The sequence below is a fragment of the Gallus gallus genome, chromosome 4, assembly GCF_016699485.2.
Source record: "Gallus gallus isolate bGalGal1 chromosome 4, bGalGal1.mat.broiler.GRCg7b, whole genome shotgun sequence".
NCBI lineage: Eukaryota > Metazoa > Chordata > Aves > Galliformes > Phasianidae > Gallus > Gallus gallus.
The window spans coordinates 36541434-36555497 of NC_052535.1; the positions used below are offsets into that span (position 1 = coordinate 36541434).

General features: G+C 40.0%; 1 protein-coding gene across 6 annotated transcripts in view; it reads left to right on the forward strand.

Moving 5' to 3' along the window:
- The window catches only part of GRID2 (glutamate ionotropic receptor delta type subunit 2), a 696754-nt gene that overhangs the window by 627532 nt on the left and 55158 nt on the right, over positions 1-14064 (forward strand). For all 6 annotated transcript variants that reach the window (XR_212218.5, XM_015276600.4, XM_420483.8 and 3 more), the window contains one exon: positions 5808-5974. Coding sequence is in view for 5 of the 6 variants with exons in the window: in XM_015276600.4 (XP_015132086.1) it covers positions 5808-5974 (167 nt within the window). In the remaining variant the exon portion in view is untranslated. The remainder of the gene's footprint in view (positions 1-5807; positions 5975-14064) is intronic.

Here is a 14064-nt window from a genome sequence, read left to right on the forward strand (position 1 = left end):
CATCCTGAGGGTTTTTTTAAATTATTGTTATTTAATTAGTTTTATATATAGATTAAATTTTATTCTCTTCTCTACTATCAGTATGGGAATACAACAGTCATCCTGTACCACAGAGCTAACAGGTTTGTTTTATTCCTCTCTGACTGCATGACTGCACTGTACTCAGATTATGTAGGTCAGCCACAGATGCTGTACTACAAGAGACTATGGGACGAGAAGCTCCAACATTGTAATTAAGAACTATGGATGGTTTAATTTGAAGAGGATTTTAAATTAGTGGGTTTAGTCTTGTTCTACAAAACTGTAATGTGAGATTTTTTCTCTGGAATCTGGCAGAGATTATCCAGATTTATTCCCTTTGTGATCTATAAGACCGAGGTTTGAAATCTTTGTCCCTGAAGGCAGAAGATCTGTCCTTTGCTTCAGCCTAATAAACAGCAACTTCATTGGCCTCTTGCAGGAGGATTATGGAGATCAATGTGTCTCCATTCCCCTCTGCTTTAAAAACCTTCATTGCGGATGCTATCTAGCTATTTGGCAGCATCTGGCAGCACAGAAATCTAGATTTAAGCTCCTACCACAAATTTTATATTTCCCTTTCTCCATTTCAGAGCGCAATATCCACATTATGTATATTAGCTCTCTCTCATTTATTTGCAAATGTTCTTTTGCTTTTGTTCCCTTTTCTTCACTCCTTATGTAATAAGAGCCTTCACGAGGATGCTTTGTAGAGTGAAGCACAGCCCTCTGCAGTCTGCAGCTACCACTTACATAAAGGAAAATGCAAAAATTGTCAGAAAATTTACTATTTGCATATGCCAAAGTCTCAAGTCCACACTACTAGGCATAGGATGAGCAGCATCTGGTGTTGTGGTTCCCCTGTGTAGTTAGTGTACTGGAATGGTCAACAGAGTACACATAGCAAGTGCTGCTCATGGAATGGGTGATAAATCAGTGTCCTTGGTTGTTATTAGGTCAGAGCTGGAGCTGCTGCTGCTATGCAGGTGAAGAGTCTGCTTTGTGCATGCATTCTTGGCTGAAGGGCACGTGGCAACTTTGTAGGCAGAGAATGTGCATGGAGAGGAGAGATAGTACCTGCCTTAGAATGGAGATGCATGGGAGAAGCATCACTGCTTTGTAGGAACAGGGTACACAAAAAATGGGCCCAATCGGCATTGTCCTATCACTTTCTGGTAATACAGTTTTAATAAGTTGAATCTTAAGATTTCTCAGGCTTTAATTTTTTTTCTTTTTGTAGAAAGTAACACATTTTGAGTGTAATGAAGTATTTAAAAGAGATCTATATGAAAAATAAGTGCCAAAGTGCCAGTGTCTTCCTCTTACTTTTATGTTTTTTTTAACTTTGAGGATTTCTTATATCTCTTATTTCATTTAAAGAGGATTTTAAAATATAGAAGAGATATTGCTGAAGAATTTAGGTCTGAAAAATTGCAGTCATTGGTAGCTGTTTAATAAAAAAAAATATTTTTCCTGAAATTTATAGATTTCTAGACATGGAAATGTATTTGTAGAGTGCTGGGGCAGTACACAGATACATTATTCAGCCTACTCTGCATGAAAGGGTTAGCTGTGAGAAGAAATACTATCCACATCAGTGTTAGCATAAAATACGTGGATATGTAACAGCATAATGGCTTTAAATGCTTTCCTAGTATAACTCAACTGGTTCTTGGTGGAATCATCAAGGATAAATTTCCGCTAATATCTGCAGGCAGGGCTTCAGCAAATAAAAACCTCGTAAATGTGCAGTGATGGAATATAGAAATGGAATAGCCTTAGAGAAATAATTTTGCCATCTATGTGCTGACGGCCTCTATTCTTTGTAACAGCTCTCTGTACAGTGTAACTCCCTTGAAATTGCTCACAAAGCTAGAAGTGAAGTCCAGCATTTTGCCTGGTACCATCCAGACCTCTGAGCTTTGCTTAACGACCAGCACAGTGTATGAATTCAAAATATCTTTATGAACAATTTTCTTCTGTTTTTGTTTTTGTTGCAATAGTCATCAGATATTCCAAAATCTTTTGAGCCTCTGCCATGCTGACAGGCAGATTGCTATGGTAAGGGTAGTGTTGGTTTTCCATGTCCTAGCAGGCTGTAAGGCCTGGGCTGTTGCTGAATGGGAATATGCTACCCATACACAAATGCCTCCATGGCCATCCTGCACTGGGGATCATATGTGAGCTGCATTCAGATTTGCCACCATCCTAACATGTCGTTTTGCATTAAGATAAAGACACCATAATGGTGTGGAAATGAAGAACAGAGGATGGAGATCTGCCACCCGTTACAAAAAGCCATTTCTTTCTTCCTTTGTCTAGCCCCCATAATTGGCTGACTGTAAGCTTCTTAATTTTTTTTCATTATGCAGAGCTGGAATTTTTGCTATTCATTTTGAGGCCCAAAGTGGAACACAGTTATTGGAAAGCTAAAAAAAAAAAAAATGTGCTTCTCATAAAAATCAGGAGGGAAGTGCATAAAAGTCAATATAATTGGCTTTTTGTTCTGAAATTCCCTTCTCCCTTCTCCTTAAGCATTGTGGCTTTTTTCAACCTATAGCTGCCCATTCTCTGTAGGTGCAAATCTGAAAACTATTGGCAGTGTTCAAGATGTGCTTTACTCCAGCAAAATTTTATTCATAGATCTTTGGTTTGAATTTTGAGCAGTCCTGTGTGGAGCCAGGAGTTGTAGTCAGTGGTCCTTCTGGGTCCCTTCCACCTCCGGATATTCTATTGTTCTATGATCTTACTCTAAAACAAGTCTGAATCTGTGTGAAATATCCATGGACAGACAGTTGATCTGTGAATCTCAGAAGTATATGCTAAAAATGGAATTAAATTCCTCCTGAGCTGCTAGATCATTCTGATTCTTAGCAAGCCAAGATTTTATTCTCATATAAAAAATATATATATGATTTGGAGAGAGTTCAAAAGTAGTGTTACTGGTAATGGGAGGACTGAAATGATAGATTTGCAAGAAAAGATGAAAGAAGGCTCTATTAGTATCATCCAGCTGAATTAAGTAACAGAAAAGCTGATTAATAATTGAAAATTTTCAGCCCCAAAATTGAGTATTTTGAACAATACAAGGAAAAAGAACTCAGAATGATGGAAGAACATTTTTTTTTTGAACAGTAAAACTAAATATATGGATTAGCAATAAAATTTATTAGACTAAGGGACAGTTCCATAAAGAGAGCGATTGTAAGGACAACAATTTCAACTTGGGTTTACTCCCTGGGTTTGAATTCCCTAGATTTGTAAATGAATAGGGTAAAAATTCTAAAAGGAGTGTATTTTATTGCATGAGGCAACGGTGTGTTGAAGGTAGATGATTGGGATGATGCCATCTGGCCCTTCAATCTCCCTTTCCTGCCTCCTGTGCGTTAACCGAGACTCACTGTGATCTTATCAGTGAGAAATAATATCTTTGCGGGACCCTGGACTGTGATATTATTAGGACCGCTCTAAGGATATTATCTACACCACTTCATCATAGATACTATTGACAGTAAGTGCTTTTACTGCTTTTATATATTCTCGCTGTGAGTTGTTTTACAGAAAGGCAGCCAAATCAAGAGAATTCTTCGTGACCACCTGAGCAGCTGATAACTTTCTTTACAAGTACTTATGTGAATTCAGTGCCACGGGGTGTTAAAAGGGTGAGGTAGGACCAAAGCATGATCTAACATAGCCTCCAGAAAAGAGCCCCAAAGGTTATTTCCTTTACATAAAACCACTTGTCTACTTGAACCCCACTTTCTTCTTTTTTTTTTTTGTTTTGTGTGTGTGTGTTGTTTTTGTTGGAAATTTCATCTGATCCTTTTCAGGATCTATTCACACCATTCTAATCTTCTCTGCTTTTGCCTCCTCCTTTTCTCTCTTGCTGCCTGCACACCATGATTCTTTGGCCTTTTAAGCCAAATAATTATCCTTTCAAATGCTCCCCAAAAGTTTTTTTGTTTCTTTTTTTTTTTTTTGCAGTCAGTCTTTCTATTTCTTAGCCCAATAGTGAGTTTAGGAAGAATAAATACAGAGTAAATACATTGGCACAAAATTGAGCTAGTAGACGCTTTGTAAATTGTGGTGCCTCAAGGGTAAGAATGCAAGTTGTATTATTAACAATGAGTTCAGTTGTATCCTTTATTCCCTGGGTATTTAGGTAGACCTAAACCTCCAGTGAGAGACAAAAAAGCATTTTTGACTATTTTCAGAGCATGCAAATAAAAACCTTCCTGTCCTGCATTAATGTGTGTATTTTGAAAATAATTCTTAACATCCTGCCAATCATTCAGAGCCCCCAGATAATACAGCTCCCTTTCTGCTCCGATATTTACATGTGTACCCCCACTACCACGTCTACAGATGCAAATAGGAAGTATTCCCTTCCCAGGCCTGCAGTGTCTAATTCAGATTGATTATGCATGAAAAGGAATGTGTCCCAAATGCAGTAGTTCGTTGTGCACTACATCTAGTGAGCAAGCAGCCAGTTTGGCTTGCTTCAGTAACTTTTATGTGTAAACAGTCTTTAAAAACATAATCTACATTGTCAAAGCCTAATCTAAATGATGTACTGACATTGCTTATCTTGATATGCTGACTTGGTTTTGAATTCTCTTCGGATTGCTTGGCCCCAGATGGCCTTCTTGTATTTTGTTTACTTTTCACTTAGCTGTCACATATTTATTCCTGTTAGATGTACAAAGTCAATGGGTTCAGCCTAGTTTTACAGTATAGCTGGCTAATATGGCATGGGGAAAACACTGAGTGAAGCCAAGCAGACGGGCAGGAGGAAAGCAAAGTAATTCTTCAGCTCTAATGTGGAGACCAGCGAAGCAGGAAACCGGTAAACGATCTGGAACAGCATATAGAGGGGTGGGTTCTTTAGCAAAATCTGTTTTGACTAGAAAGTAAAATCCATTGAAATGCGGAAGGGTTTATTTAGACTGCATGTCTGTTTTTGAAAGCTTTTTTTTCTGAATACATTCTAAAATTTTGTATACATTCTGTATATTAATTTTAAAAAATTAGATTTGTCTCAAATGTAGTGGGTATTAAAATATTACTTCAAAAGCTTAGAGAAATAAGGAGTTGTTTGGGATTTATCTTAACCAAGCAGAATGACTTACATGTTCTTGCTGTACAAAATTGTTTGAAGATATGTAAAATCATTTGTGTTGGCTGTAGCTGGGGTGGGGGGGGGGGGGGGGGGGGGGGGAGTAGGAGGAAAGAAAAAAAACCTTAGTTGATGTTATCTTGCCCACAATCATGCACACAGTCCAAAAGACAAATGAGTGCTCATGCCATCTACAGCATCTTGAAACATGACTGAAATGCACACCATCCTGAACTGTGCTCTTCCATCTGGATACCCATGCATACCCTCCCATACTTCTCCCAGTGCAAATACCTGTCTTCCCTCTAAGTGGTTGTTTTAATGGTTCAAAGGAAAAACTTGGTGCAAGATTTGGGGTGCAATGTGACACTGGAGGGAGCCTGATGTTTCCTCTTGTTCCCTGAGCCCCTGCTCAAAGTAAAAGTTTTCTGCACGGTGCTATTTCATTGATACCGTGTTGCTCTCTAATCACGTTTCTTCCATTTTTGCTGAGCTGCTCAACCAAAGCACCATGTGGTACCAGTCATGGTGCATTTTTTGTTTTGACAACTGTTGGGCACTCAAGCATCAGTCTCTTTAAAGGCTGTGCCGAAGCTGCCACCGTTTTAAAGTGCAGTGGCCTCCCTTCGGACTTGAAAGCCCATTATCTAAGATCTTGCTCTGTTTACTGCAGGTGAAACATGGGAACTATGCCTTTGTATGGGACGCAGCAGTGCTGGAATATGTGGCTATCAATGATGGAGACTGCTCTTTTTACACGGTTGGGAACACTGTTGCGGACAGAGGATATGGAATTGCACTGCAGCATGGCAGCCCATACCGAGATGTTTTCTCACAGAGGTAAGGGCTTAGAGGAGAAACAGGTCCTAAGAGAAAGTCTTTCTGAACTGCTGGCCTTTCTTTTAATTCAATTTTCTGTGACAGGAATGGATCTCTTCATTGCATAGACATTCATTTTTTTCAGAGATACTTGTTTGCTTTCCTATAAACTTTAGTAAATATACTTCATATTGCTTTTATTTTTGTTTCTCTTGGAAAACATTGATGAGATAGGCTAAACTTCATCAACTGGAAAATGAGAAAAGAGTTGATACATTTGTTTTATATGAACAATAATTCAACCCTTCCAGTTACAAAAGCCTTTTCTTAAGGAGAATAAGGTAAACTTGGGTGCTAATGGGAAAACTAAAAGGATGAACAAATATGTCTGATGTTTCAGTGAAAAGACCTGTGTTAGAACCCAGAAGCTTAGATGCTGATCTTAATACTAATGAGTGTTTAGGGCTACAAAAAAAAAAGAGATCTCTACACATACTTATACTATCATGTTGCTACTAGGTTCCAAAATACTAAATGAATTGTATGTATTGTGCCTTTGCAATGTTCATGCTTCATTCCACTATTGCTTCCTAAATCATAGAATGGTTTGGGTTGGAAGGACCTTAAAGATCATCTAGCTCCAACCCTCCTGCTATAGGCAGGGACACCTCCCATAGACCAGATTGCTCACAGCCCCATCCAGCCTGGCCTTGAATGCTTCCAGGGAGGGCGCATCCACAACCTCGCTGGGCAACCTGTTCCAGTGTCTCCCACCCTCACAGTAAAGAATTTCTTCAAAATATCTAGTCTAAATCTACATTCTTCCAGCTTAAAATAATTTTTCCTCATCCTGTCTCTACCTGCCCATCTAAAATGTCCCTCCCCAGCTTTCCTGTAGGCCCCCTTCAGGTACTGGAAGGCCACTATAAGGTCCTCTGAGAGCCTTCTCTTCTCTATGGTTAAAGAGCCCTAACTCTATCAGCGTGTCCTCAGAGGGGAGGTGCTCCAGCCCTCTGATCACCTTCATGGCCCTCCTCTGGACCTGCTCCCCCAACTCCATGTCCTTCCTGTGTTGGGGGCCCCAGAACTGGATGCAGTATCAAGATATGTGTGAAATGTAGAAAATGACCAGACTTTTTTAGAAACGTAATTTCTGTGCTCTAACTATTAGAAGTTGTGGGCTACTCTCATGATCCTTTTTCATTCTGGACCGATTCTTTCAACCCAGTTTCTAATGGTTTGCATTAGATGCATGTAACAAAATTTTACAGTTGCTGTGATGGAATTTCTTAGTATGGTTGAACCATTGTGTCATACTGATGAGATTCATTCAGGCTCTTGCCTTTGCCTTCAGTCCATAGAACAAGAAAAGGTAATCAGTGTGTAACAGCATGGAGATTCAGAGAGATCAGTGTGCTCACACACACTGCGTGAACAGTGGAAGCTTAAATTCTTTAAATCCTGTTCAATTTTGGGAATGATTTGGCTGATTTATTTTTTTATTTTTGCTGACATAGCACATCATATAATACAGCAGATTACAGGATCAGTGATATGTTTAATTTCATTCAATGAATTATGTATTTGCTTTATGTATTCCAATTAGCATTAGAGGCAATTATTTACTGAATATTTTAATATTCTGACCATGACCAGGCTGAGTCTATTAAATGTCTCTGTTGTATTCAGGTTTTCCGTGCAAAACAAAGTAGCAAAATTTATTTCTGTAGTCTTCCAGCTGCTGGAGTTCTCAGGTGCTAGTCAAGATGTTCAGTCATATTCCTCAGAGGACCCATTTAAGTTTCGTAAGTTGTGTCTTTACTAATAAATGCAATGAACCTGCCAAGTAGCGTGGCTTGGCTCATACCCAGATAGCTGAGCTTTCCTTGTCCTCCTCACCATTTCTCTGCTAGTCAAGGTGGATATAACCAAACTGCCCCATAGGAATGATTTCTGACATCATTTCTAGATTTACTGTAGGTCTCAGTATACTGGGAGAGTAGTCATATCTAGTTCTGGTAAAAGATGATCTTCTGCACTGCAGTACTCAACATCTGGACAGACTGGCTTACGCCTTCTGATGCCTTTAGGAACTTCTGGATCATTAGTCTGTGCAGGCATGACATTTCCAAGTATAACTTTATTTCATAACAAAATTTCACTATATTATATTTTGAAGGTGTAGGAAAGCAGAAAGAAGCATAAACATTTGCACATATATAGCTCTTTTTACCCAAGGATCTTTGAAGCAATATTTAAATATTACTATCCCTCAATGGAAAGTAAATGCCTTTTCCATTTAATTCTTATGAAATATATGACATAAGAGGACTTAAATGAATTCCCAAGGTCAGATGATTTTCCCTGGTGGAATCAGGGATCATAGGCGCTCTGACTTCCTCATTTTCAGTTTTCTGCTATAGTTATGAGAGTTCAGGCGGTTGAAGAAGGGGATAATTTGTGAGATCTCTGGCCACAAGAGGGTCTGGATAGAAATGCAAAACTCAACAGTACTGAGAAAATAACCCATTGCATTATCAAGACTAATGGCTGAACAGAGAAATTGGAATCTGCTTGGAGTTAAACTACCTACCAGAGAACTTAGAGAGCCTGAGATGTATGCTCTACAAATGTCTGTGCTGCCCTTATATTTTTATTTCTGTATTATAGGAGCTTATTATATTGCATTTCTAATTATGTCCATAAATATAAATTTACAGTTTGAATCCGTGAAACACTATATGAGAAACAAACATGTGGAAGAGAAGGCATGCTTACAAGGTAGCTTACAAGGGTGTTTTTTTTTTCTTAAAACCCCTTCATTACTGTTCCTTATGATTACTTCCATGTGGTTTTCACAAATCATCCTTGCTTTTCTTCCTAATGAAAAGGCTGAACAACCTCCAGCTGATGCAGCCTGCATACTAAATAGAAAGGGAAATAGATTTCACTGGGTGGGATTAGCAAATGTTCACATGAATATCTCACATTCTTTAATGCAGTAGGGAACTGGTTTGAAATATATTGGCATTTCTCAATCTTTCCCTGAATAAATATATTTATGTGAAAATGCAGGGCTTCTCTTTTATGAAATTTCATATAAACCCATAAGCTGCATAGAGTTAAATCCCTAGGGTGTAGCTGTAGACGGTCTAGCAAGATTACAGGAGATTTTTGATCTCAGAGCAGGATGTGTGAGCATGAGTTTAAGGCCTTTTAAATACCTTTTCTGAAGATTCAGGCCATTCCCGGAGAAACAGGAAAAGAGATAGAAAGGTCTCCCCTTCTCTCACAGGCTACAGAGCATGAATTGCCATCATGATAGCATTGTGGTGAGGTTTAGACATTTGGGATTTCCAAACATATGATATGTTTGGGTTATCTGCTATGTCATTCTCTGGGGGACTGACACATGCAAGGCACAGAGGCTGCAGTGCCTGGAGCATGGTGATGACAGTATGCTTGTGTCCGTAATTTTACAGGTGTATAGTGATGCCTCTAGCCTTCAGAGAGAAGAGGGAGTGCTGCCATATATTTGAACTATTAATGCAATTTAAACTCAATTTTAATTACAAATGCAAGCTTGATGAAAAACCTGTATAGGATTATTCTCTCTATCCTGAATGAAATCTAACATTTTAGGGGTGAACAAAACATTTTTGATGAGTAGAGTTATGTCATTCAAGATTCAGCATCGAGGTATCTTCAAATAGCCGTTTTGTGGCTATGACTTTGTGTAACAAAAAGGTGGCTGCCTGGAAGCACTGCAAAGAAACTGATCTTTGAGACCTTTCTTTTCCATGTGCAGAAGGTCTCTTCTAGGCCATAACTACAATGTGAGCCACAGCAAGCAGTCTGACTGCAGAGTGAAGCTGCCCTTTTAATGTCCTGGGATTGCGAGGCCCTCTGGGCTCCCATGCAGTTGCTGTGACCCTTCTTATTGCTGCCTCTGAAAACAATTTCTTCAAGTTCATCCAAAGAACAGTGTGTGGCTGTAGCACTAGTAGTGTAGAAAATGCTGTAGGTAATGTTTGAGTGAGGGACTTGTAGCATCCTGATGACTTCATTCATGTGTCAGAGATCTTAACAACTGCACCTGGCCATGCTATTAGGCAGCCAGTTGATGTCTGGGAGTAGATTGCTGTCGCCTTGTCTTTGTCACTAAGGCTTCACCTTCTGAGCACCAGCAGCTTCCATACAGCGTGTCAGCTTTCTCTGTCTCTATTTCTCTTTCAAAGTAATGACAGGGGCTTTAATAATACGAACTGCCAAATTTTGTAGGAGACTTTGAAGAGGATGTGTCATTTGGTTTGTGAGGAGCAGTGTGCTGACACTGAATTTGACACCTGTTAAGTCTTTTCAGTCTTAAGCTTTAAAAATTCCACTGACCCCTGGGAGGCATAAATATAATTGCAAGCTCTTTTAGAGCAGTTCACAGCATGTCCCGTGCTGCCTGCGGTGGAGCTGCAATGGTTCAGGCATGGTTCTGGGGGCTGGCTTCTGGAGGGGTTGAGGAGGAGGCAATGGGGAAGCACTCAGATCCTATTCCTGTTCCCCTTCCTCTGCTGGAGAGCTCACTTGTTCTACTGTCCTGGCAAGGCAGTACATTACAAGCAGAGGGAACGCTAATTTCACACTCGTAGGAGGCCAGCCTCTCACTTAAGCAACTCACAGCTGTCAAGATCCAGTACCACTGAAAAACTAAGCCAGAGTTGTGCTACATTTCTTATATTCCTAGAGCATCCGTGCATGTTCTGCCTTAATGACTTCACTTTTATTTAAAAGGAAGCAGTGACAGTAGGGGGGTGGGGGGAGAAAGCAAAATTGCCCATGGAGCCAGTAATGTGGCGCTCAGCTCGTTGTTGGTCAGCTTTTTCACCAATCAATGCTGAACCTGGCTGAGTTCCCAGACACCTTAAGTTGTCTTTTTGCCCAAAGGAGAAGCAGCAGCCACACACGTCCTGGTACTAATTTATTAGAGGTGGGGTACACAATGGCACATTGCATGACAGGCACAGCCACCATGTAGCTTCTGCAGAACCTGCAGATTTAATTTAGCATAAATCACAAAGAGTCACAAAGAATTTGTGTTTCAGCTAGAGAAGTCAGACAGTTCTTTCTGTCCTGAGGAAAAAGAAATGGAGACTTATAGCATTTCCCCATGACAAGCTCTAAGACATCTTGCTAGCAGCAAGCTGTTGCATTTTTAGATGTCCGAAACTTTGGAGGCAAGGAGAAGAGTCACCCACTGTGCACAGTTTGACTTCCCTTTCACAACTCATTAGGGATACACTTTAAATGAAATGGTATGGATTTTTTTTCTTGTCCTTTTTTATCTCATCAGCAAAACTCTGAGGTTTAGAAAGTTCCTGCCCTGAGTCATAAATATATGTTCTTCCTGCCTCCTTGCTATTAATTCTCCCTGCTCAGGTTTTCATTCTGTGTCTTGGAGGTCACTGATGTCCAAAGACTGCAGTGCAGGGAAAATTACTTCCTTCCCAAGTACCTTAATTTCTTTTTTTGAGACCTTGGGACTGTGTACTGCTTTCTTTAAGGAAACTGCTCCGCCATTTATATTTTCAATGAAAATCCAGTGAATGTCCCTTACTTTCTCATTTATCCTTTTGTCAGATATGGGAAAATTAACCCTCCTAACCTTCCAGAGGGCTGGCCATAATGATCTAAATGGAATTTTCATAGTTAAATACAACCATCATCTGAAGAATAGTAGATGCCTGAGTATAAGTTCAGGTTTACTTTGCCTCCATTACTTGCTTAGAATTGTAATGTTGTTCTGTGCTGGACTTTGGAAAATACAGTAGGGAAGCTAGTAAAACCCCTCTTTCTCTTGAACACTTTTATTCTTGCAGAAAATTGGGAGAATTATCGGAGTTGAAGCAAACCCTGCATTTAAATGGAAGTGTTTAGTTCTTTGAGCCTGCCCTTAGACCATGTCACAAATTCATGTAACTGAAATTACAATGGGGGAAAAATGAAAGTTTGTTCCCGATCTCAGGGCAGTCTGACATGAGAATCCAGTATTAATTAATTCATATATTGTCACTGTTAAGGAAACAGTTAACTTCAAGGTAGGACATAGTAACAGGATAGTATTGATGAGAAGTAGAATCACAGAATGGCCTGGGTTGGAAGGGACCTCAAGGATCACGAATCTCCAACCCCCCTGCCAGGCAGGGCCACCAACCTCCCCATTTACTAGACCAGGTTGTCCAGGGCCCCATCCAACCTGGCCTTGAACACCTCCAGGGACGGGGCATCCACAGCCTCTCTGGGCAGCCCATTCCAGCACCTCACCACTCTCCTGGTAAAGAACTTCCCCCTAACATCCAACCTAAATCTTCCCTCTTTCAACTTAAAACCTTTCCCACTCGTCCTGCTGTTATCTACCCTTTCAAAGAGTTGACTCCCTTCCTGTTTATAGGCCCCCTTCAGGTACTGAAAGGCTGCAATGAGGTCACCCCGCAGCCTTCTCTTCTCTGGGTAATAACCCCTCTAGCAACATACCAATGTAATACATATTTATCAATCATCAAAAATAACATATTCCATCCTAATTTTATAACTGTACACATGAAGCTCTTAGGAGTGAAGCTAGGAATTATAATAGACCCTAGGCCTCAAAATATGTCCACCTTCCTTGTTCCTGACCCAATTCCTCTGAGATTAACTTCAATTGGCCTCCATGCCTTGAAGGTTTCATGTCCACGGTAAATTCATTATTAGAAACTGAGAGAGATAGAAACACAGACTTTAGCAACTTTTTAATATGCTGTAATATTGTAACTGATGGGGTGAGTTAAAAGATTCTGCAGCAACTCTGAAATTTATAGCATACACATAATGGAAAATGTATTAATGAAAATATGTACCAGCAGCCAGCATATTAGTGGGCTTTTAAAATATGCTGTAATATTAATTGATGAGGGTAAGTTAAAGGATGCAGAAGTAGCAGCACTCAGTAGTCTGAGGAAGACAGACAGAAGGGAAAATCATTAGACCTTGTTGCATTCATTCAGCATCAAGCTATGAAAATTAGAGAACTGCTCATCTGCTTTGCTGTGGGAAGGCACTCCTGTATCTGATGTATGTGAAGGAGTTGCTGCTCATTGTAAACAAGGTGCTGTTAAAAAAAAAGACACCTTCTCACTTACGTTGCTACTGTTTGCTTTCAGAAAGGGCACTGCTTTCAAAGTTTCAGAAAAGCAAGCAGGTAAGGTGTTTATAAATCCCTCATCACTATCCCTGAACTGTTCCAATGAAAGCATTATTAAAAGCCAATGTGTTAAAATTGCCAGTAGATATCACTTTGCAAGCTATTTCTTAAAAAAAAACTTTTTAGCCTTAGGCACCTCAGGCATGGTTTGTAAAATGACCAGATACTGCCCAAAGAGGTGTGTGCTGACAGTCAGTGGCAGAAGCATTGCTCATCCAGCTATATGGAAGTAACATTTATTGTAAGCTAAGTCACTCGTGTTTTAAAATTTTATAGAATGAGTGCACGGCTGCAGAATTTGAAGCAGCTTTAGTTATAAATCTGATGACAGTAAAGCTAAAAGAAGTCTCAGCAAGTGGCTTCCCTCCGAGACCTTTCCATTTTATGGATCTCTAATGAAGAGATTATGCATGTGGTTAACGTGCACTTTACTGGAGCACTTTTCAGTTTTTGTGGCCACCTTTTCTTGTGCTCGTATCCTTCAGCCTCGAGAGGAACAGCTATAACTGCTTCCTCCAATACAGCTGGACAGCTGGCTTGCCTGCAGATTCCAGGAAGGTGGAAGATGAGTGCAAAGCTTCCCCAGCATATAGGAGGGCTCCAGCTGAGCGGCAGTCCGGTTTACAGAGCCACAAATAAAGGCTTAGCTCTCCCACTCCTACGGCAGCACTGCCTGCCAAAGGTTGCTGCTTCTTGACCTAAGTTGCATATAGCACTGGTCAGCCAATTTCAGATCAAATGAGCAAGAGAAGCAAAATGGTGAAGAATAATAGATCTTTCCTAACCCATTTTGTTAGTTTGAATAGTAATTGACCTTTAGCTGGACCATAAAGCTAGTCTTCAGCTGTCCCTGTTTTCCAGATAAAAATGAAAGCCT